Source organism: Eublepharis macularius, chromosome 3 (genome assembly GCF_028583425.1).
Source record: "Eublepharis macularius isolate TG4126 chromosome 3, MPM_Emac_v1.0, whole genome shotgun sequence".
Taxonomy (NCBI): Eukaryota; Metazoa; Chordata; class Lepidosauria; order Squamata; family Eublepharidae; genus Eublepharis; species Eublepharis macularius.
In genome coordinates this window covers 174,767,748-174,792,052 of record NC_072792.1, presented here as the reverse complement: position 1 = coordinate 174,792,052, position 24,305 = coordinate 174,767,748, and the positions used below count along the sequence as shown (strand labels likewise).

The window sequence follows — 24,305 nt, the reverse complement described above, 5'->3', positions numbered from 1 at the left end:
GTACTGTGTCCTGTTTGAGTTAGGCTATGTTCAGCCACTGCTGATTTTTCCGGATGGCCAAAAGTGCAGTGTCTTTCAAAGACTGTGACACTGAGAGATCTCTGTCTTTTGGTGCTACACCTCTGAAGATGCCAGCCACAGCTGCTGGCGAAACGTCAGGAGCTACAACGCCAAGACCACGGCTATACAGCCCGGAAAATCCACAACAACCATCGTTATCTGGCCGTGAAAGCCTTCGACAATATGTCATTATTATCCCCACAACAAAACACCCTGTGAGGTGGGTGGGGCTGAGAGAGCTCCAGAGAGCCGTGACTAGCCCAAGCTCACCCAGCTGGCTTCAAGTGGAGAAGTGTGGAATCAAACCCAGCTCTCCAGATTAGAGTCCTGCGCTCTTAACCACTACACCAAACTGGCTCTTCTCCTCTCCCACTGTGAGGTAGATTTTCCCTCCCAAACTGAGGTTGTTTGCTGGGGATGGGAAGCCTCCAGTAGCATAAATGTGGGTGTAACTTAGAACTCCTTTTGTCCCACACATCAAGAACATATATATATATATATTTGATTTATATACCAGCCCAAAATCAAGTAAGGGGAACGTCTTCTTTAAAATGAAATGGCACTAGAGGCTAAGTAAAGTTCAAAAGGATAACAGTGGGTTTATTCAAAAGGCAGGGTTGGCATGGAGATAGGCAGGCCAAGAGAGCAGGGTTATGTTTTAAGAGAAGAACAATTCCTGCCCAGTATATGAAAAGAGAGTTTTGGCTCTGTGGAGAACCCTGGGTCTGGAGTACAAGAAAAAGAGTGCTGTATGGAAATCAGAACACCTAAGCTGTGAAGTGAAATGTATAAAGGGACCTTGTTTAAGAAATTTAAGTCTGAAAGTACCAATTTCTCACTTCTAAAATCTGTAACCACTGAAACTGAGCTCTAAGTAGACTATTGTGCCTAATGCTTGTGAAGTATTCTGTTTAACAGACAAAATTTACCTCAGCTTTCCTTTCCCTGCCTATCTCCATACCAACCCTGCCTTTTGTTACCTTCTTGCTGGCTAATCACAGAGAGGGGGGAGCAGCACGCCAATCATTCTCCCGTCAGGCAGCTGTTTTAACCCTTTACCTTCCACTCTCTGGATGCAGCATTTGGTAATCTTTGCATTTAAGACCCATTCCGTCACATAGGCCTTCCAGAGACATCCAATTGTCCAATGTTGGACAGGATGCTGGACAAGGTGCACTGCTGGTCCGAGGCAGCACAGCTGCTCTTCTGCCCAGACATGCACATAAGGGTTCGACATCGTCTTCTCACCATAAGAAGCCGGTCTCCGACTTGTAACCTCCCGTCCTTCTGCGCTGCCCCTCCGTCGATAATTTTTGTAACGTAAATGCTGTTGTCTCCAGGGATGTGCTGATTCCCCACACCTCCTGCAATGCTGAATCCCAGACCTGAGAAAGAAGAAGGGAAAGCAAGAGTCATTCAAAAGGCACATGTGGTCAAAGAGCGGGCAGGACATTTTAATCGTCTGCATGTCACACAATTTTATTGTGCCTACAGCACTGTAGGATCAGGGCCTTCTGCAGGTGCCACCTTACAAATGAGAAGAATCAACAACTGTCTGTACATGAACATTCTCTGTTGTAGCTCCCACCTTATGGAATGGCCTGTCTTATGAGGTTAGGAGGGCCTCCACTCTGCTGACTTTCCACAAACTATGCAAAACTGAATTATTCAAGAGGGCTTTTTACAAAGGTAGCAGGACCATGTTGTAAAGAAATGGTCCAGAGAGATAAAGGGATAGGGACTGTAGATTATACTACTGCGTACTGTCTGTTGCAGTAACTATCTTCCTACTGGAAAGTTTCTGCATCATTTAATATGTCAGGTTTAATTGCATATGCTGTTTCAGTATTGATTTCAGTGTTGTATTGGATTTCTGCTTGTTTCCAAATCGCTGCAAATCTGCATACCTGACTGCATTTATTACTAAATGCCGCCGTTGTTGACTGTATTTACTTACAAGTCTCAGTGAGAAAGAGAAATTATACATAATTCAAACAAACAAATAACCAAACATTGCATGTTAACTTGTCCATATTTTGTTGCTTTTATTCAAGTTCATTTTTGTTTAGTTGCTCTGAAATACGTTTTGTGGGGGAAATGTGGGCTAAATTTTTAAATAAATGTAAATAAACAAACTGATGAATACTTTTATACCATTTTCTTTTTCTCCTGCCAATTTTTTTCATAAAAATGCATACATTTTTGTCATTATTTTTGTATCAATATAGAAGAATTATTACTATGTATGGATGGGAAAGTTGGACAGTGAAGAAAGCGGACAGGAAGAAAATTGATTCATTTGAAATGTGGTGCCGGAGGAGAGTTTTGTGGATACCATGGAGGGCCAAAAAGACAAATAAGTGGGTACGAAGGCTATGGTCATATCATGAGAAGTCAAGATTCTCTGGAAAAGCAATTAATGCTAGGAAAAGTGGAAGGCAGTAGGAAAAGAGGAAGATCTAAAACAAGATGGCTTAACTCAATAAAAGAAGCCACATCCTCCAGTTTGCAGGATATGAGAAATTCTGTTAGATAGGACGTTTTGGAGGTCTTTCATTCAAAGAGTCACCACAGGTAGACTTGACGGTACATAACACACACACATACATACAAGAATTATATGCATATTATATATATCAATTACATAAAGATAAATACCACATACAAGGAGTATAGAAACCATGTAACAAACTTTGACAATTGTGGGGGGGGGGGCTCTAGAAGCCAGCCCCAACATTCAGCTGCCAGATTTGTATTTCAGCCTTTAGGGTTATGAATATGATCATATTTTCTAATTATTGATACCCAAGGTAGCCGCCACCCACCAAAAGTAATTGCACAATGAAATTTCTAGGTGCCATGGTGACCTGGCACCTGTGATTTGTCAAGTCTTGATATAACATGCACACTATACAGCTGAATCCACTGACAGGAAACATTAGCAAAAACAGAAACAAATAAAAAGAAACAAAATATGGATTATCATGAGTGATATATATGAACTATCAAACAGGTGCCATTGCATACCAGCAACCTTGTTCACATTGATTAAAGAGACTTGCTACATTGTAGAGAATACCATTTACCTTTTTCCATGACTGCAGAACTGTTCTGAACTTAGTTTGGTTTGACAGATCATAGGCCATAAGATTTTTAAAGGTTATTCTCTTTCAAAAGAAAAGGATGTCATAATATAATGGCTTAATTAAAGCCAGCTGAAACTGACAATACATCATAAGATGGAACTTCCTGAACTATTTCTAGAAATCTGTGAACTTTGCATGAATTATGACTACAGTTAAAAATATAAGTGAAATTACTTCCAACTAGCAGGATGATTAAAATGAAGCAGCATCTCATTTCCCATTGAAGAAACTGATTATTCATATTCAGAGAGAGAGAGAGAGATCCCCAAGATAAATATGGTGATGGTGTTCCACCATTCCAAAGGACTGGAATAGTTCAGAAATGAGATGCCAATGAGACAGACATTGGACTTCACAGAATATATATCATGGAAATTACTTAATGCAAGGAAACCTTTGGGATTTTGAGAACAGGTAGTGGGTGCCACCACAAAATGGCTGTCATGGGGTATGCGGCCAATGACAAAATGTAAGGAGGCTCTATGATGGAGTCTACTATTTCTGAACAGGTGCTTCCTGGAGATATAAAAGAGATGCATCATGGGATCTTTTGATGTCCCTCTTGCATCAAGGATACAGGAGTGACTCTTTGCTTTAGGGAAGAAGGAAACAGGTACCAGAAAACACAACAGCAGATGCTACCGTGCCCATGGGCACCATGTTGGAGATCACTGTTCCAGTATTTATATCTCAGTGTGCATCTCACAATCTAAATTCAAATCCTACCCAAACCACAAAGCTGTCTCTCATTGGTGGTATTCAATTTCTGCTCCCCTGTTTTCCAAGGAAAATTTGAGTCCGGTAGCACCTTAAAAACCAACAAGATTCCCATGGTACAAGCTTTCGAGAGTCAAAGCTCCCTTTGTCGGAGCCTTTTAGGTGCTACTGGACTTGAATTTTGTTCTTCTGTTGCAGACCAACACTGCTACTCAGTTGACACTATCCCATTTTTGTTTCTCATTTGTTTCGTTTATAAATTTTATTTATTTAAGCTATAAACAGTCAAAATATAGGAGAAAAAAACCACAACAATCTAAAAAACCCCACACTTACAATATATATAAACATGAAATAACAAACACGACAAGCAGCTAATGATAATAATTACAGTTTAGAAATATAAGAAAAAGACAAAAACTAAACTACAAACTGAGTTCCGATTTTCTCCGCAACGAATATATATCGTTTTCAAAGTCTTGTTTATTCTATGTTAAACATAGGAGCTCTCTTTTTTCTATTGTTCGTGATTCTTAATCTATAAATCCAAATATCATCAAATCATCCCATTTTTGTTTCTGAGCAGGAACGTAGCGAAACATTTTCTGCTGCACCACAGAATTCAGCGGTCATACTGTGACAACATTTCTGTGTGAAGAGAAAAAAACACTCGGGTTCCAACCCCTGCACATCCCTGAAGATTTCGAGGGGACTCTGTACTGGCTTTTCTTTCACCTCACCATACTTCACAGTGTTGTTGTGAGGTTAGAAGGGGGAGAACCATTTAAACCACTCCGAGCTCTTGGGAAGAAGGATGGAATTTTTAAAATTGTAGCGAGAGATCTGTATGACGCATATCAGACTCAGAAAGGTCTCTGATGGTGTCAATTCACTCCAAATGCTGTTGTAAATATGGGAAGAAAGGTAGCTGGAACTGAAGGGTGCAGAAGCGCTCCCAAGCTTACGAATACACTGCCTTTTACCATGTGAGTAAGTACTAGAGGCAGGTATAAACTGGGAAAATGGCGGTTCGTTGCAGTTTTTGGTTTGTCGCGTTTCACGAACCACAAACGAGCATGAAATTGCCCGCTTTGTGAAATGGTTCATTTGATTCGTGAATACATCATTTCCAGGGCAGCAGAAGGTCTGCAGAAAGCCCATCCCCCCTTGCTTAGGAAACTGATTGATCAGTGCCAGGCTGTCTGTAGGGATGATCCAACAAACGAACCAAACAAACCGGCCTACAAATCACTGTGGTTCATTGCGGTTCGTCAGAAATGCCCTCCAATGAACCGCTGGTTCGTGAACCAAAAAAACAGCCTGGTTTGTGACAAACTTTGGTTCATATTTTGGTTCGTGCTCACCTCTAGTAAGTGCCTGTTGTTACCAAGTAACAAGTCCTATCTGTCAGCAAAGGTTCGTCAAAGTGAATCTTCTTACCCAGCTTTCCTTCTGGAGATCCTTTAACTGGAGATTCTTAGCGGCGAACCTTGGATTTGTGCTTGCCAAGATTATGCTCAATCACATTTTCCTGCTCTTTATACAAAGAGCTCAGGGTAGCACATATAGTTCTCCCATCCTTCACTTTATCCACACAATGATCCTGTAAGGTAGGTTTGTCTAACGGAATATGAAGACATCTAAGTCACTCTGTGAGTTTTGTGGTTGATGGGGATTTGAATCTCAGTTGCCCAGTTCTAGTATCTAATCAATATATTATATTGGCTCACAGGCAGTGCTCATTTTGAGGGGGAATGTGCAGGAACGCAGTTCCAGTAGTTCTCCAAAGAGGTCACATGTCAGGTGGCCCCACCCACCTGATTTTTGGCCATTTGGGGCCCATTTTTGGCCTGGATTGGGCCCAAAATGGCCAAGATTGGGCCTAAAACAGCCAGGATCAGGCCTTATGGGTGGTGGATCACTCTCCCGCTCAGCAGCGGCCCAATTCTGACCATTTTAGGCCCCTTTTCAACCATTTTCAGCCCCTTTTTGCCATTTTGGGCCCAATTTCGGCCCTTAATTGCCAGGATTGGGTCCAAAACAGCCACGATAGGTGAGGTCAGGGGATGTGGCATATGCAAATCATCTATGCCAATGATGCATTTCTGGTGATGGAAAGGGGCGTGGCATATGCTAATGAGTTATGCTAATGAGTTCCTGCAGCTCTTTTTCTAGGAAATGACCCCTGCTCACAGGTATGATCTGTTCTGTTCTCAGAAAACAGAGGGTGAATTTCCCCAACTACACCTTTCATTCCCCCCAGTCCACCAATCCATTGGGGCTTATTTACCTTGCCTTTCTCGCTAAATGGACCCAAAGTGGCTTCTATTGTTGTCCTTGCTTCCATTTTATCCTCACAACCCTGTGAGGTAGGCCAGGCATGCAAGTTCCCTGCTGGAAACTCAATACTTCGATGTATGGGGCCCAATTCAGATCAGGACTGCAACACATGTAAAGAAGGGGCTTCAGCCTTTCCTCATGCACTGTTTGTCCAACCTGACATGGCCCTAGCGTGCTGTTTGCCCCATTGAGGGCTCCTCATGTACTGATGGTGTAGAAAAGTTTTCCCAGCTGGGAAATCAGAGCTCCCATGAGATCATTTTGGGCTGGGAAAATGGCATGGGGGTTGGAGGCATAAGTACCCACTCTCTGCATGCCCAGTCCTGATCCGAATTGGGACTTACATACCTGGAAATTGAGTTCCTAGCAGGGAACATACTGTTTTTATTTTATTTTTCATATTCTTAGACTGCCTCTCCCTCGAAATGAGGCTGGAAGTGGTAATCCACAATAAATATTATACATTAAATAAGTAAAAAAAACTTAAAAGCATATATTGGACTGACAGACATATTGAGACATTGGGCCCGTACAGGCCTAACATCTCTGATGGAAGCAAAGATTTCACCCCATGTTTTTAAACAGACTCCACTGGATCTAACTGCAGACTGGATCTAACTGCAGACTTGACTCTAACGGCAGTAAACAGAAAAGTAGTTGGACGACGTTGTCTGTGGACCTTCTGTTTGAGGACACAGTGCAGAGCGATCGTAGGTTAAGAAATAATTCTCAAGAGGTCCTCTAAAAATTGCAACCGAAACAATTGAACACTAGCAATTAGAGGAAAGCGAATGTCCGAGGATGAAACTGCAACGTATCCAGGGAACACGATCTGAACCAAAGTGACAGGTGGAATGATCTAAAGAGATTGTTAAGTACGAAGAGATGAGCCGCCTCCATGTTTTCTCAGAGCATCATTTGTTTCCGTCTCAATTGATAACCACAGGAATCAATTTCTGTACAAATGGAAACGCTTCATGACAACTTTATAACAGGCTGACAGGCAATATTCCAACAAGCAAACATTTAATTGTTAACAAGAAAAAAGAAACAACAGTTTATGTAATTGATTTCTGACAGCTCTCCCTTAACCTTGAAAGTTTCCCCTTTGGCAAATTATTTGTTTGTTCAAAGAGAGGGAGGAGTTATACATTTACAATGAGTCATCCTTGTCTTTTTCATTCTTATCCTGCCTCTCCTCCAAGACATTCAGTATGGCATGTATCGTTCTCTCTTCCCAAATGTATTCTCACAACGGCCCTATGAGGTAGGCTGGATTCAGACAGAGCACCTGGGTCAAGATCAATCACTGAGTTTCATGGCTGAGTGAGGATTTGAAATGACATTTTTCTAGTCCTAATCTGACTATCTAACTAGTAGACTGTACTGCCTTTCAACACCCCACGCTCTCAGTTTTGGAACAGACACTGAGCCAAAACACACCCTGAAAAGAGCTGTGAACTGGGGTAGAGTTCGGCCTTTGCTCTGTATAAGGATGCATTTAGATCTAGCTTTCCAAAGTAACAGTAATCTAGTCCCTAAGTAGCTTCAGAAATACAATAACGCACACACTGACACTTCAGAAAGCTGGTTAAGTTTGTTGCTCCTGCTTTAAGCCTGATGCCCCCCCCCCAATTACAGCAGTGCAGGTTTCCAGGAGAGGAAAGAGGGTGGGATTTGCGATTGCCACATGCAACCAAGGGGAAAGGATTCATGAAGCTATGGCCCCCAGACTTACCTGGGTGGCCTGGGTTGAGACCTGTGGGTCAGCAGAGGGGCATGAGGCATGGCGGCTGCCATGTCTGCGTGCTCACCTGACTTTCCCTGGGTGGGCCCGTAGCCAATCAATACAAACCTCCCAGCTGTCCAATCAGGGACAGCTGGGGGGGGCAGGTTGCAGGTGAGGCGGGGCTTGATGCCAGACCTGAGGGACAAAGTTTTCCCTCTGGTCCAGAAGCCAAAGACTTAAGTCACTGCTGGCCCCACCTCTCCGCTCTCTTCTGGCAATCTGTGAGTACTCTCAGCGGCCATGGCCATTTTCACTCCAGTCAACTGTATGGGGGGGTGTTGCTGTGCCCTCCTCCGCCATCAGCACTAGGCTGTGACACAAGAAGCTACCTTATACTGAATCAGACCATTGGTCCATCAAGGTCAGGCTGGCAGTGGTTATCCAGGGTCTCAGGTAGAGACCTTTTTAACAGGAGATCCTTCAAAGTGCAGCCAGGGATAGAACCCGAGCCCTTTTGCATGCGAAGCATCCACTGAGCTGCAACCCCTCCCCACACCTGCCCATTTAGGAAAGCAGATGGTGTTTTTGAGGAGACCGGATGACAAACGCAAACACAAAAGGGAAACGGAGTTTTTGTTTTAGTCAATAAACCATAAACGCAGAATGACCGAGAGACTGAGAGTGTGACTACAAGTGACTTTCTTTACGTGGAGAACACTAGATTTTTCTCGCAAGGTTACCTGGGAAGTGAAGTCCGAGTGGTCCTTCCCCTCTCTGTTAGAATCGCTGCCTGAAGAGCCACAAGAGGGCTTCGTTTGGGGGCAGGCAGCTGCTACTTTCTCCAAGGGCGTCCTGCAGGCTGCCTGCTCCCAAGGAGCTGCTCTGGAAGCGGCAGTGTCGATGAAGCTTCAGCCGCAGCAACAGTGGAAGAATCTGCAGCAGATCCTTCCACTGTCGCTGCGGCTAAAGCTTCATTGACGCTGCTGCTTTCTCCAGAGCAGCTCCCCGGGAGTAGGCAGCCTGCAGGATGCCCTGGGAGAAAGTAGCAGCTGCCCGCCCCCAAACGAAGCCCTCTTGTGGCTCTTCAGGCAGCGATTCTAACAGAGAGGGGAAGGACCACTCGGACTTCACTTCCCAGGTAACCTTGCGAGGAAAATCTAGTGTTCTCCACGTGGAGAAAGTGACTTGTAGCTTTGCTCTGAGAGGATAACCAGGAGGTTCCCAGTTCAAATCTCTGGCCTCCGGTCAACTGGAAAGGAGCAACGGATGGTGGGAAGGCAAGGAAGACATTTTGGATTGCCAGAAGATTCAGAGACATCATAGGAAACCTTGGTTTCATGAAACTATAGTTCATTGGTTGTGTGAACATGGACCAGTGCACTAACAACGGCCTGCATGGCTTGTCCTGTTAACAGAGGATCAATGGGATAGTATTTGCCAAGTGATGAACGTACAAAGATCCATGCCATGAAAAGCGTTAACTGCTCATTCCCACACAGTAAGCCCCGGTCAAATGCACAGGACATTTTTCTCCAGGAGAGTTGGCCCTCTGCGCTGGAGCTTACCGCTCCCCTCACAAAGTCTGAAGCCTTCCAATCGGAGAGCTGCTTAAGTTGGAGGGACTTCAAGCAGCCTACAGTAGGATCCTGTCCAATGGTCCAGGTTTGTGAATCTAGGATCCAGAAACAGGAAACGAACTATAGCTAGTCTTAACAATGCTTGGGGGTTATGTAAAAGGCCAGTATCTGGGCTGGCTTCCCACTGATGCTCTGCACTTACCCCACCTACAGAGAGGCCTGGCAAGAGCAACTCAACAATGAAATCGTTCTGGTGGTGATTCTTAGAGCTATCCTGAAATTCTGGCAATTCCTAGAGCTACCCTTTCTAATGATCCCTAGAGCTACCTTGCAACTCCAACCATTCCTACGCAGTGATTCCTGCAATTTCTAGAGCTACCTCGAGATTCTGGTGATTCCTAGAGCTACTGTGCAATTCTAATGATCCCTACAGCTGCCATGTGATTCCAGCAATTCCTAGAGCTACCCTATGATTCCTAGAGCTACCCAGAGATTCTGGTGATTCCAAGAGCTACCCTGCATTTCCAATGATTCCTAGGGCTGCCTTGCGATTCCAGAAATTCCTAGAGCTACCCTGTGATTCCTAGAGCTACCCTGAGATTCTGGCAATTCCTAGAGCTACCTGGCAATTCTTAGAGCTATCTTTTGTCACTTCCAGACTGCACCTGGAGGTGATGTAATAACATTAGCAATGCCACGATTTTTTTTTCTGGCTGCCACTCCAAGCCTACTGAATACTCGGCTTTGAAGCTTTCTGGACAGCCTTGAACAAGCCATTTTCTCCCCACCTAACGTCAACTTGAAGGAAGGAGGAAACAAAAATATTATAAGCAGATGAAATATGGGGCCCTGCAGCCAGGCAAGCCCGATTTCATCAGATCTCAGAAGCTAAGCAGAGTCGGCGTCAGTTACTAATTGGATGGGAGACCTCCAAGGAAGACCAGGGTTGCTGAGGCAGGCAATGGCAAACCACCACTGTTAGGGCCAAGCTACACATGACGAATGACACTTGAACGGCAAGTGTATTTCTCCCTGTTCACTTGCCCTCCACTCAATCCACTTGCCGTTCAAGTGTCATGTGTAGCTTGGCCCTCTGTCTCTTGCTTTGAAAACCCAAGTAGGGATCACCATAAGTCGGCTATAACTTGAAGTCACTTTCTACCACCACCACCACCACCACCACACAGCAGCAACGAGCACAATGACTTCTGCCTACGGTTACCAACACGCCTGGTGAAAAACGTCCTGTCCCTTGAGGAAAGTCTTAACGTGTGGAAATGGGGAGGTCAGGCTTTTCATGGCAGACAGAGGGTAAATAACATCCCATTAAGCCGCTGTTAAAGAGAGAGGACTTTTTTGTTCTCCGGGCCTGTTGGTAACCCTGTTTCTGCCAACAGAACCACAAAGACAAGGCCAAAAAGCAGGGCTTTTTTTCAGCTGGAACGCAGTGGAACGGAGTTCCAGAACCTCTTGAAAATGGTCACATGGCTAGTGGCCCCGCCCCCTGATCTCCAGACAGAGGGTGAGTTTAGGTGGCCCTCCGCGCCACCAAGCAGTGCGGAGGGCAATCTAAACTCCCCTCTGTCTGGAGATCAGGGGGCGGGGCCACCAGCCATGTGACCATTTTCTCCGAGGGCAACCCACTGAGTTCCACCACCTCTTTCCCCAGAAAAAAGTCTTGCCAAAAAGTGAGGGGGGGGGAGTAGGCTTTGGGAGATCCTTTTGCCCTTCCAAATGTTCCCTTTGGAGCTGGAAAAGGTCACCTCTCGGCTTAGCGAGATTATCCCCTTCATTATGCTTTATTCCACGGCTTTCTTCTGCCCCCACTATGAATGCTTTTTGCATTTCAGTATGCGACAAGTAGACCCGAGAGAAGAAGTAACGAAACAAAGCAAGCCTTAGAAAACTGCCGCTTATTTTTTGTCACCAGACTGATGGCAGCTGTCTCTTTTTCCATTAAGACAGTGCCAAGTCCTCAGTCAAAGAGGGGCAAGAATCATTTACTCTGGACAGATGAAGAAAAGTGGATCCATTGAACCTGCGTTTGAAATCTATGATCCCATAAAAAACACGAGGCAGACTTTTTAAGACCGCGATGAAGTAGATGATGACAAGGGGATACATTTATTCTTGATGGATTGTCCCCATAATGCGTTTCAAATGTGCTTCCCACTGCCGGTTATGAAGCACTGGGCCTTTGTTAGGCCTCAACGGGGCGGAATTTAACCCTTCGCCTTCATAGCAAGACGACTTGGCAGAGAAATGGATAAAAGCTCTTTAAAGACCTAGGGGGGTAGCACGCAGCACCATTCTGCCAACGAAGGGCAAGTCATCATGTCCCTAAGCAGCCGATTCGACTGCTGAATTATTCTTAATGTGAAAAAGTTTTTCTTAATGTCCAGCTGGTACTTTCCCTCCTGTAGTTTAAGCCCATTGTTCTGAGTCCTATCCTCTGCTGTCAACAGGAACAGCTACCCTCCTTTAAGTGACAGCCTTTTAAATACTTAAAGAGAGCAATCATTTCTTCCTTCAACTTTCTGTTCTCCAAACTGAACGTTCCCAGGTTTCTCAGTCTTTCTTCGTAGGGTTTTGTCTCCAACCCGCTTACCGTCCTGGTTGTGCTCCTCTACATCCGCTCCAATTTGTCCACATCTTTTTTGGAATGAGGCCTCCAGAACCGCACACAATACCCCAGGTGGGGCCTGACCAACGCAGTATACACTGGGACAACAACATCCTGTGATTTGGATGCTATGCCTTTGTTGATACTCCTCAAGATTGCATTTGCCTTTTTTGCTGCTGCATCACACTGACTGCTCATATTTAGCTTCCCATCCACCCCAAGATCTTGTTCACACACACTGCTACCTAGAAGTGTAGTAGGGTTGTGTTCAGCACAGGCTAAAGGATAAACAATATGAGTTGTCCTTGGAATGAGTAAATCAGCATGCAGTTCATTCTCCTTAAATGCAAGAGCTTCATGCTCTTTAGGCAATAAGAAAATTCCCTTGTGGAACAATCTGTTGACTTGCAACAAATCTCCATATTTTCAGGTATTAGCAGGACCACCAGAGATCTTGGCCTGGGAGAGAATCTTAGCTCTTCTTCAAGCAAAGCACCTTCTTTGCCACTTGCCTACAGCCCATCCCTTCTATGAGTTGCACTGCCAGATGTTAAACTTGCTGCAAGTTTGGGACAGGCAACACCACCCCTTTCTCCAAAACATTTTGCTAACCTTACAGAATGGAAGAAGGCAGGAAGACAGTGATGCAGCCACCAATGGCACTGCTGTGGAGGCCCAACGGGCAGCGGGATGGAAAGCTGCCACTGACACCGGGGTGGGGCAGAGGGAGGACACCGGCCCTGAGGAAGCCAGCAGGGTGGCAGGAGAGGGCACCGTCGCAGACCGAGCTGCCTCGGACGGGGCCACCTCGCAGCTCGGACCCACAAAACGAGTGACCCCCGGGGTCCCGCACAGCCCCATCACCAGAGGAAGAGATGAGGCACCCAAGCTGCAGCGTGTCAGGCACAGCAGGTGGAAGCTGGCCAGCCCCACCCTCCAGACAACTGTCCATCAAGCCCACAGAAATGCCCTCCCATAGGGATAGGATGCCACCCATAAGAGAGGTGGGAGCCGTCCCTGGGACAGCCCCCTAAAAAGATGGAGGAAGAAGGTGGGGTGGAGAGTTGGGGAGCGGAGAGGGAGAAGGAGGATACAAAGGTGTGAAGGGAGGCGGAGCGGAGGCGTGAGGCATAATAGGTGAAGGGGGGGCTAAGAGGATGCGAGGATGATGTAAACCCCCCCCTCTGCCCACAGACCGAATGCCTGAGTTCAGACTGGGCACCTCTGAGACCCCCCCATCAGGCGGTAGGGCGCCAGGCGTAGCTGTGCTCATGATGAAACCTGACACATAGCCTCTGAGCAGACGTTAGACTTTAGATGAGTTACGTGGAAACAGTAGTCACTATCTTTCCCCCCCAAGTCATTTTATGAACGGCAGCCACAGCAGGCAACTTGGAATGGAGCTGAATTAGGAGGCAATTTTTTTCCAACAACTTTCTTCCCCTCAAAAAGTACCCCCCCCCATTTTTAGAGAGGCTTTCACGGCCCCCAGCGTTCACTTAGAGGGCCTGAAAACATTCATAGATGTTTTCTGGAATGCATTGTTAAAAAGGGGGCATTTTTATGTAAAAATTGTGCACATAGAAACACATTTTTAAGCAACTTTTAAGCAAGAAGTTTCTGTGCTTCAAGAAACAGCAAAGGATTGTTAATGAAAGCCTTTTTGACATGCAAAATGGGTATATAGCAATGTGTGGGAAGGGGAGGGTGACTGATGTCCTCTCAAGTTCAGAAAAAGGTACTCAGGAACCAGAAAATCAGAAGAAACACTCTGGACGTGCATAAAAAATGCACAACACACGGGGAGATTGTACTCTTTGAAGTAGCCATTTGTGTGTGTGTATGTGTGTGTGTAAAAACTGAATGTCGAGAAAATCGCTGGTTCAGGTTCGTTGTTGGCACTGAACCATGAACAGCTGGTTCGTTAAATTTTTTCGGTTCATGCCCATGTCTATTTCAAACACCACACAGAGACAGAAGATGCTGGGTTGGAGCCAGACTAACTTTTCTAGCAGTAGAATGAATCTTTCCTGCCTTCCCCCTCACAATATAGCACACTGACCTCCACAAAATGCTGCTCCTGGGGGACAGAAGACCCTGAGAAATGGCATGAGCAAGGTCTGCAGCAGGAAGAGGGAATTGGCAGAAACTGCCAATTTAGTCTGAACCCAAACCTCTGTCTGAGATGGAAAGCTTTTAGGGATCAAGGGAACTGCATTGCTAAACTAAAAAATGGCCCCTTTTAGCATTATTATGGGAAGGGGAATTTCTTTTTCCAAAATTCCCTTTTTTGGGTAACACCATCAACAGTTTCCCATCCAGAATAAGGAAGAAACCACATCTGAAGAAAAACCCACTAATAATAAATTCATTTCTTTGGGGTCAGGAAGCAATTTCCCCCAGGCCAGTTTTGTTAACTATCCTGACAGTGTTTTGGCATCTTCTGCGCATGGAGCAGGGGGGGGGGGTCACTGTGTTTGTGTGTGGAGGGTGAGGTTATTATGAATTTCCTGCATTGTGCAGGGGGTTGGACTAGATGACCATGGAAGTCCCTTCCAGCACTATGGTTCTATGATTCTATAAAGGTTAACCTGATATGATACTGGCCAGAATCAGAGAGATCACATGGGACTTCTAACTATTTGCTTGGACTCTGAGAACAAGGAGGGGAAGATGGAGGCAGCAGTGACTGTGACCCCTGTGTCATGTCTGTACCCCTACATCCATGCCATTGTTCTATGTGTTGAACCATTGCTAATGCTGTACCTTGATTTCCTTTTGCAAATGCTATAACCATCACTTTTGTTTCTCAGGCATCCTGAGAACACAGCTGTCTTATCTCCTTCCTTTGAAGCTCCCAGAAATGACCTTGCACTGTCTGAAATGTTACAGTTTAATCTTATGCCTTTTCTAGGCTGATGTATAAACCCTGGAAGAAATTCCCTGACCATTTCCCACGCAAACATGTGGTCTAGGTCAGAGGGGGGGAAATGATTGGGTATTTAGAGATGTACTTTCTTCAACTTTCTATTCCTGTCAATGGAGCGTGTACTGCTTAGATGCTTTCTTGCTTCTGAGTAATTCTATAGACCTATATATGGAAATTATTGGATTTCTGAATAAAACCATTTAACCAAGAGCTTGGACTTCTTGTTGCAATGGTACAGAGATCTGTCTACCATATCCTGTCACCCACAGCCTGACACCCTGGCTAAAACACCTTATACATTGGACAGAGGATAGTTTGGCAGAGGAAGATATCTGACTACTGCATCACACTTTGTGTTGGGCTGCCCCTGAAGGTTGTTCAGAGGCTTCCAAACCTGCCCCCCATGAGTTGCCAAGAGTGAACATTTAAAGGATGAAAACAGAAAGAGAGAGAGATTTGAGAAGTACATATGGCTCATAGCCAGGGCTTTTTTTCTGGGCAAAGAGGTGGTGGAACTCAAGACCGCACAATGATGTCACTTTGGGTCAACTGGAACAAGGGGGGAGTTTTTTTAAGTTTAAATTGCCCTTGGTGAAAATAGTCACATGGCCGGTGGCCCCGCCCCCTGATCTCCAGACAGAGGGGAGTTTAGATTGCCCTTCGTGCTGCTCAGTGGCGCAGAGGGCAATCTCAACTCCTCTCTGTCTGGAGATCAGGGGGCGGGGCCGCTGGCCATGTGACAATTTTTAAGAGGTGCCGGAACTCCGTTCCACCGCGTTCCTGCTGGAAAAAAGCCCTGCTCATAGCTAAAGCTTGAGCATTCCTTATCTTTTCTTTTCTTATTGGGACCATGTGCCAGAAGCAGCAGCCCAATCCCATTATCAGCAGCAGAAACGGCTTTGTTCTTCTTGCTGCTCAACTTCTCAGCTTGCAGATATCGTCTTGGTACCTACAGCAGGAGCTAAAAAAGCTCTTCTCATGCCCAGCCACCTCCCATTGAGCCACACTTGTCAAAAAAGTTTAAATTCCAGGCAAGGGTGCTGAACAACTGCAACAAAGCTGGGAGAAAACTGCGAAGAAACATAATGGAAACATTTGTTCTCCGGTTTGTCTTCAATTGTAGCAATGAAACGCTGTTGAAACATGTCAGGCTCGCATTCCTCAGGTGGCATTTTCAATTTTCATTGTCACATCTTTTCAACAGTGAGGTGTGTCAGACGGGGATGTCTCCATTGCCGCAAAAAAAGAAGAGCTGAATTACCACCCCCCCTCCCCGTTCAAAAAAAGAAGATTCATGCTTTGATTTCTGAAATCAACGCCAGCCTGACAAGAACAATTATGGGTTCCTCAGACAAGTATGCCTGCTGGACCCCTTTTCGCACCCAAACATTGTGATGGTGGAAAGAGCCGTCAAACTGCAGCCTAGCTAACTTATGCTGGGGTTTTCAAGGCAAGAGAGGTTGCCATTGCCTGCCTTTGCATGATGACCCTGGTCTTCCTTGGAGGTCTCCCATCCAAGTATTGACCAAGGCCAACCCTGCTTAGTTTCTGAGATCTGACGAGATCAGGCTTGCTTGTGCTCTCCAGGTCAGGGCAGCCCAAATATAACATGGCCACAAATCAGATCGGTTCTCTGGCTCCAGGGCAGGGTTGCCGGGTGTCCGATTTTTACTCAGATGGTCTGGTATTTGGGGGGACTGCTGGGGGAAACATTCCTCAAATACCAGACATCTGGCCTGGCTCCTCCTCTGTCACCCAGACCACCCGCCCAGCCTCCTGCAGCTGCATGGCACCACTGCTTGCCCAGGGAAATGGCCAGCTAGCCCATCCTCCCGGCCTCCTGCAGCTGTGTAGCACAGCCCAGGAGTGGCCACCCAGCCCGGAGCCCAGAAGTGGGTCCTCGAGATGATGTCATGTCCAGTAGTGATGTCACTATGCCAAACTAGCACACATGTGTGCGCTGCACATGCAATTGTTGAAAAAAGGTCACTCTGCCACTCCTCCCTGGGATCCAGTATTATAGCAGACCCCACCTGGCAACTCTACTACAGGAGGGTGGCCCAAGATGACCAGGAGCCTTGGAGTTTTGTCCCACTAGCTTTCCTGGCTCACCTTCAGCAGCCCTGAGTCTGGAAAAACTCAGACGCAAACATATATTTGATACAATACAGTGGGGAAGCAACAACAGGTAGAAGAGGAACAATCAGTTCAGAACTGAACACACATTTGACACTGCCTTGTACTGAGTTGGACCCCTGGTCTATCAAGGTCAGTATTGTCTTCTCTGACTGGCAATAGCTCTCCAGGATCTCAGAGCTTTCATATGACCTATTCCTTTGTCCTTTTAATTGGAGATGTTGAGGACTGAACCTCTGACCTTGTGCATGCAAACCAGATGCTCTACCATTGAGCAACAACCCCTCCCCCAAGCCAAGGGTCCTCTGTTCCCCCATCACTTCTCCAGCCTTAGACCTAGTGTAAATGGGATGCTCATGAAGGATAAGAGTGTCCTTTGTCTGACTTTTTTTGCACAAGCTCAGGGACTCATTTAAACCACATCAAAACTTTTGCCTGCCCCATCGCAAAGGAGGTCTCTTGGTCTCCCCGGAGGCTGTGTTCAGGGCTGGGAGGGCATCTGGACCTCTGATTGCCAAACCTGAACTCATCTCCTGGCTGGAAGAGGAGGAAGAGGTGAGATTGGCGGGATAACTGCTACTTGGACTGAATCGAGACCTAGGCTTCCTGTCTCATTACCGATACTGATTTCTCCACACCCACTACCCCCTCTACCTACTCCACCCTATTCAATCATGTCTGCCTTTGTCATTCACCAACTATTATCATTCGGCTTCTGTAATCACTCCACTCTCCAAGGCTTGAGGACAGATGGGCTCACATTCCAGCTGTATCTGAAGAAATGAGGTGTGGCTCATGAAAGCTCATACCCTGTCACAAATCTTATAGGTGCTATTGGACTTTTGCTCTTTTCTAAAACCTTTGCAAAGCACTTACTTCATACAGCAGTGGAATATCAGAATGGCTAGGCATCTCTGATGTACAGGCAGAGCACGCGCAGCTGGCTGCAGCACAGTTTAAAGGAGACCTGGCACGAGGAAGCTCTTCTTCTCCACCAGTATCACGCGGAAATCAAATCTCACCGTTCTCAAATTAGTGCCATTCAGTTACACCTGTTTCTAGATAAAGTCAGCTCTCAGGCCAAACTTCACAGACATGTATGTCACCTGACACAGCACATGCTTCCTCATGTACAAGTTTTTACCCCTGAAATCTCAGAGCCAAACTACAAGTGACATCTTACACAGGTTGGACACTAGTCGGCTTCCCTCAAGTTTTAATGGGAAATGTAGGCATCCTGGTCTTGCAGCTGTAATGGAGAGCCAAGCTGTAAAACCAGGGCGCCTACATTTCCCATCAAAACTTGAGGGAAGCTGACAAGTGTCCAACCTGTGTAAGATGTCACTTGTAGTTTGGCTCTCTGTTTAAACAGATCTTACGAATCAGGGTTGAGGAAACCTTCCCTTTCGACACCATGGAGAGACCCTGCCCATTGGAATAGACGAGAATAGACTAGAAGATGGATCAGTGATCTGATCCTGTATAATGCAGCAACAACAGCAACACCACACACACAAACACACACAAACACACATTTCCATTTTGCAGACTGCAGGAAACAGCCGTAAGAAAACTGACAACAACGAGAAGGATCCGCAAACGAGAGACGAGGACCCCAGAGGCTCCGTTTGGGTTCTATCTTCGACAGGGATGTGACCTTTTGCTTGTTCTTCATGGCTCAAAAGACAAGAGTCCTGCCCTCAGGCTGAACAAGGATTGACATGTGTGGCCTAGACAGAATAAACTGGGGTGAGGGGTGTGTGAGGAAGAGAAAGGCTAAGCTGGCTAGAGCCAGTTTGGGTGCCTGTGGCTAGGAGCTGACTGCAAAATACAGAGCTCCAGAGAGGCATTTGGTTCTACCGCCCAGAGCGATCTCTGTGCAACTGAGTCATCCCGAGGACTGACAGAGAACAGCATAGGTCAAGAGGGAATCCTCTGGTGGATACGGAGGGGGGCAGGGTTACTCATTCCCCAGCATGTACACACTCTCTCTATTTCAAGTATTTGCAACTAGATAATACTAGGATTACCAGCTCCAAGTTGGGAAGTTCCTGGAGATTTGGGGAGCTGAAGCCTGGGGAGGGCAGAATTGGGGGAGTGTAATGCCACAGACTCCACCTTCTAAGGCAGCCATTGTCTCCAGGGGAAACTGATCTCTGTCACTTGGAGATCAGTTGTAATTCCAGGAGATCTCCAGCCACCTCCTGGAGGCTGGGAACACTAGATGATACCCAGATATTGAGTTTACAGGCCACTTTTTCATAAATGTTACCTTTCTAGGAGCTTCTGAGATTACTCACTGTGGTTATAGTTATCAGTGGCTAAATCTGTCTTCAGTTTATGAGTCCCTTCACCACTCTGTCTACTACAGCAGTTTTTTCTCCTCATGTACCTTTGCACTTGAATTGGAACTAAGAGTATACGGTTCTCTCAAGATATTTTATTTTCACATAAATACAGTGACTCCAGATCAAAGAGGTCGAGATGACTGAAGCAAGCAACTCAACATCAGACTTGGCAACCCATGCTATTTTCCAAAACTGGCTGGTAGGTTGTTTTTTTTCTGAGTCCAGTTCTGGAATATGAGCCCTCTTGGGGGTTCATGATTGGAGCTGAATACTTCTTTCAACACACCATGCTTCCCATTACCTTATCTTCCCTGTCTTCCCTAGTGTTCTAAAGGTGGTTGCAGGAGGATCTTTGGTTGTCTTGACAATGGAATATTCCCATTTTCAGGACCCTTGGGAAATGTGGTTTCCCTTGGGGTGAACATTATATGCATCTTACACATACAAACAACACAGACTGAATTAGGGTTGCCAGCTCCAGGTAGGAAAATTCTAGGAGATTTGGAGGTGGACCCTGGGGGAGCTGGATTTGGGGAGGGGAGGGACGTCATTTGGGATAACGGCCTACAACCCACTGTCCAAGGCAGTCATTTTCTCCAGGGGAACTGATCTTTGTTGTCTGGAGATCAGTTGTGATTCCAGGAAATCTCCAACCACCACCGGGATGTTGGCAACTCTAGATTGAATAAATAAATACTGAATCAACTTTGCAAAAAAAAAAAAATCCACTGTGGATCATAGAATCATAGGGTTGGAAGGGACCTCTAGGGTCATCTAGTCCAACCCCCTGCACAATGCAGGGAATTCACAAATACCCTCCCGACTGTCTCAGTGACCACTGCTCCATGCCCTCAAGATGGCGAAACACCTCCAGGATCCCTAGCCAAACCCTGTGAGTACATAATACAAATGAACCTTGAAAAAGCCAGCAAGAAAAAGAAACCCCAAACAACAGGAAAAATAGATAAAGAAAATCAATGAAACGGAGAACTTACACCCCTCCCTTGTACACATCCAAAATTTCCAAAGAAGATTATTTCAAACACTTTCAACCATGCACATCTTTCCTTTGTGTTTTTGCTACTGCTACTGAAGTGGAAAAGGCCATACTTAATAGGCTTAAGATAGACTTTAGCCGAGTATCAGTAGAAACTATTCAATAGTAAGAATGAGGGGAAAGTGTCCATTGCGAGGCTGGAGCACCTTGACTATGAGGAAAATGTAAACAGACTGGGGCTTCTCTGTTTAGAAAAAGGATGGCTTAGGGCCAAGCTACACATGACGAATGACACTTGAACGGCAAGTGGATTGAGTGGAGGGCAAGTGAACAGGGAGAAATACACTTGCCGTTCAAGTGTCATTCGTCATGTGTAGCTTGGCCCTAAGAGGGAAACATGATGGTGGTAGAAAGTTCCTTCAAGTCACACTAACTTATGGTGACCCCTGCTGGGATTTTCAAGGCAAGAGACAAATAGAGGTGGTTTGCCATTGCCTGCCTCTGCATAGAGACCCTGGACTCTCCTTGGTGGACTCTCCTTCAAACTCTAAGCCGGCCTGACCCTGCTTATCTTCTAAGTTCTGACAAGATCAAGCTAGCTTGGGCCATCCAAGTCAGAGTGGAGACATGACAGAGGTTTATAAAATTATGCATTGGGTGGAGACAGTGGAGATAAGGAGCTTCCCCCCTCCCCGTCTCTCATAAGACTAAAACTTAAGCCCCCCCACCAAGTTGATTGGCAATACATCCAGGACAGACAAAAGAAAACACTTCTTTAGTCAACAAGTGATTGAATTGTGGAGTTTGCGGCCAAAGAACACAGAGATGGCCACAAGAACAGATGTTTTTTAAAAAGGATTAGATTCATCTGTGGAGGAAAGGTACATCAGTGGCTACTAGTCAAAGTGACTAAATGATGATGATGATGATAAATAATCAGAGGCAACAAACCTCTGAATCCCAGTGCTAGGAGGCAGTATTAGGGGAAGGCCCTGATCTCCTTGCCATTTTTATTGGCCCTCCACAGCAAATGGGTGGCTGTTGTGTGAAACAGGATGCTGAACAGGATGGGCCATCTGTTCTTACATTCAAACGTGGGTTGGGCAGCCATTGGGGTTGTTTTAGTTTGGAATTCCTTGTCCTGAGCATAGGTTTGGATAAGATGGCTTATGCTTCCAGTTCTGTAACTCTGTCAGTGTATCATGGAACCATGGCACTTGAAGACAGCCCGATAGCAAGAGAGGGTCATAAGAAAAGATGTTCTATGAGACTTGTAGACTCTAATCCATAAAGGGCTGTAAAAACTACAATCAGCCACTTGACCGGAACCTGGAGGATAACTGAAGGCAACATAGCTGCTGCAGAAATGGCTGGATAAAATCCCATCAGTCTACAATCTCTGCCAGGAGACAGGAGGCATCATTCTGCAGATGTGGAAACCTCCAAACCAGGAGTACCCAAAATTTTGAGCCTGTGTGCATGTTTGGAAGACACAGGGTGGTGGTGGAAAGCACAAAATGGCTGCCACAGGAGGCAGAGACAGCCACAAAATGGCTGCCACAGGAAGTGGAACTATACAAACTGAGGAAGCCCAAGTGCAGGGGAGAAGAGGAGTAATTTTCAAAATACAGTGGGAAAGAGGAGCGAGAATAAAGCCAATACTGCAGTGGCAGCTGCTACTGAGGGCCAAGCTACAAGTGACGAATGACACTTGAACGGCAAGTGTATTTCTCCCTGTTCACTTGCCCTCCACTCAGTCCACTTGCCGTTCAAGTGTCATTCGTCATGTATAGCTTGGCCCTGTGATAACATTATTTTAATCTGCATAGTCAATTGCATTTCCACTAGCCAATCAGAAGCCCTACTGGGCAAGAGCCTCACATGACCCCACCTACTTTCTAAAAGTATTTGGGGAATGCCAGAAAAGGGGTCGGCGGATGCTATGGCACCCATGAACTCCACTCGGGAGATCCCTGCTCTAAACTGTTACAACAGCGGTTGACACCTTGCTTTCCACCCAACCACCTCTCTTCAAAGTAACACATTTGGCACCCAGGTTAATAGCAAAATTCAAGCCCTCATGCATGTTTCCAAATAAATCTCACATCTAGAATGCTTGAATGACCCAATCATTGTTTGAAATGCCAGGGGGTTAAAAAAACCCACCTTCCGCTTGTTATAAAAGCTTCTTTTAAAATATATATATATATATTCACACCCCTCTTTTTAAACAATGGATAAAGCAAAACTGTTCAGGCAGCTCAGCCACAAACGAAACCTCGCAAGGATTTTTCTCATTGAAGTGCCAGCTTTTAATTCCCTTTTCTACAATATACCAACTTGTACTGTCAAGCTAAATTGTTTTTACTGCTTTACCAAAAGCTTAACGGATATGCTAAATTTAGTTTTTTCATCTCTTGAGTTGTTAAAAATGGAGTGCTTTGCCAAATATCAGTTTAAATCCAGTCTACATCACAAGCAGTCTTTATAGAACCTGTGAAATGGGAAGAAAAGGAGGATTTTTTCCCCATAGGGTCCCATAACCAAGGTTGTGGTAAACATAATAATAATAAATAATAATATTTGATTTATATACCACTCTTCAGGATGACTTAACACTAAAGATGGCATGAACCCCCCCCCCAAAAGAACCACGTGATTCGTAGCATTCCACAAACCACGAACCACGAACTTCTGACCTTTTCCCAGTTCGGGAATTGGTTTGTGGTTTGTGGCATTTCAACCGCCCCGCACCAGCTGGTGAAGCCAGTGCGGGGCGTTTGAAACAGACAGCCCCTTTCTTCTGCTGCCTGGGCAGCAGGAGAACGGGGTTATCAGTTTCAAAGACCCCTCACCAGTTTCAGCCCGTCGGCTGAATCCAGCGCAGGGTCTGTGAAACTGACAGCCCCTTTCTCCTACTCCCATCTCTACTTAACACCCACTCAGAGCAGTTTACAAAGTATGCTATTTTATCCCACAAAAATCACCCTGTGAGGTGGGTGGGGCTGAGAGAGCTCTGAGAGAGCTGTGAATGACCCAAGGTCACCCAGCTGGCTTCAAGCGGAGGAGTGAGGAATCAAACACGGTTCTCCATATTAGAGTCCTGAACTATTAACCATTACACCAAACTGGCTCTCCCCCTTCCTCTCTCACCTAATACAGTTCAGCCATGATAGCAGTGAAATCATGGAGTTGGATCCAGTCAATTTCCACTAATGAAAGGGGAGGGGGCAATTTCCACCACTTCTTCCACTGAAGATCTCTGACTCTTCCACCATTCTGATTCCAGGGTCCCTTGTCCTCCTGAAGCAGCCTTTTGGGAAACATTTCAAAATGCAGGAGGATGGGGAGGCACAAAACTCCCATTTTGCTGACAGAAATCCCATCAGCAGTTAGTACCGTTTGATCCAACCCATGGACCCCCTCTCCATCATAATCCATGCTAAGGGAATATGAAGATGGCCAGATATTGCGATGGGTGGAATGGAACACTGAGGGGAGAATAGAAGGGGAGAAGATAAGAAGATGGTTTGAGGTTGGCTTTCCCAGGTTCCAAACTTCTCCTCAAAGGAGGTGGCTATGTTATGATGCAGGAAATAAACAATCAAATCAGAGACTTTTTTCATCTCAAGATTGTTTTCTTGAGAAACCAAACAAGGAATTCTCAGGGAATTTGATTACAAGCAAGGATTGCAGCCATGAG

At 45.7% G+C, this 24,305-nt stretch overlaps 1 protein-coding gene across 2 annotated transcripts in view; it reads right to left on the bottom strand.

Moving 5' to 3' along the window:
* DLG2 (discs large MAGUK scaffold protein 2) overlaps positions 1-24,305 on the bottom strand; it is a 526,395-nt gene that overhangs the window by 320,414 nt on the left and 181,676 nt on the right. For both annotated transcript variants that reach the window (XM_054975099.1, XM_054975100.1), the window contains one exon: positions 1,309-1,445. In XM_054975099.1, the coding sequence (XP_054831074.1) occupies positions 1,309-1,445 (137 nt within the window). The remainder of the gene's footprint in view (positions 1-1,308; positions 1,446-24,305) is intronic.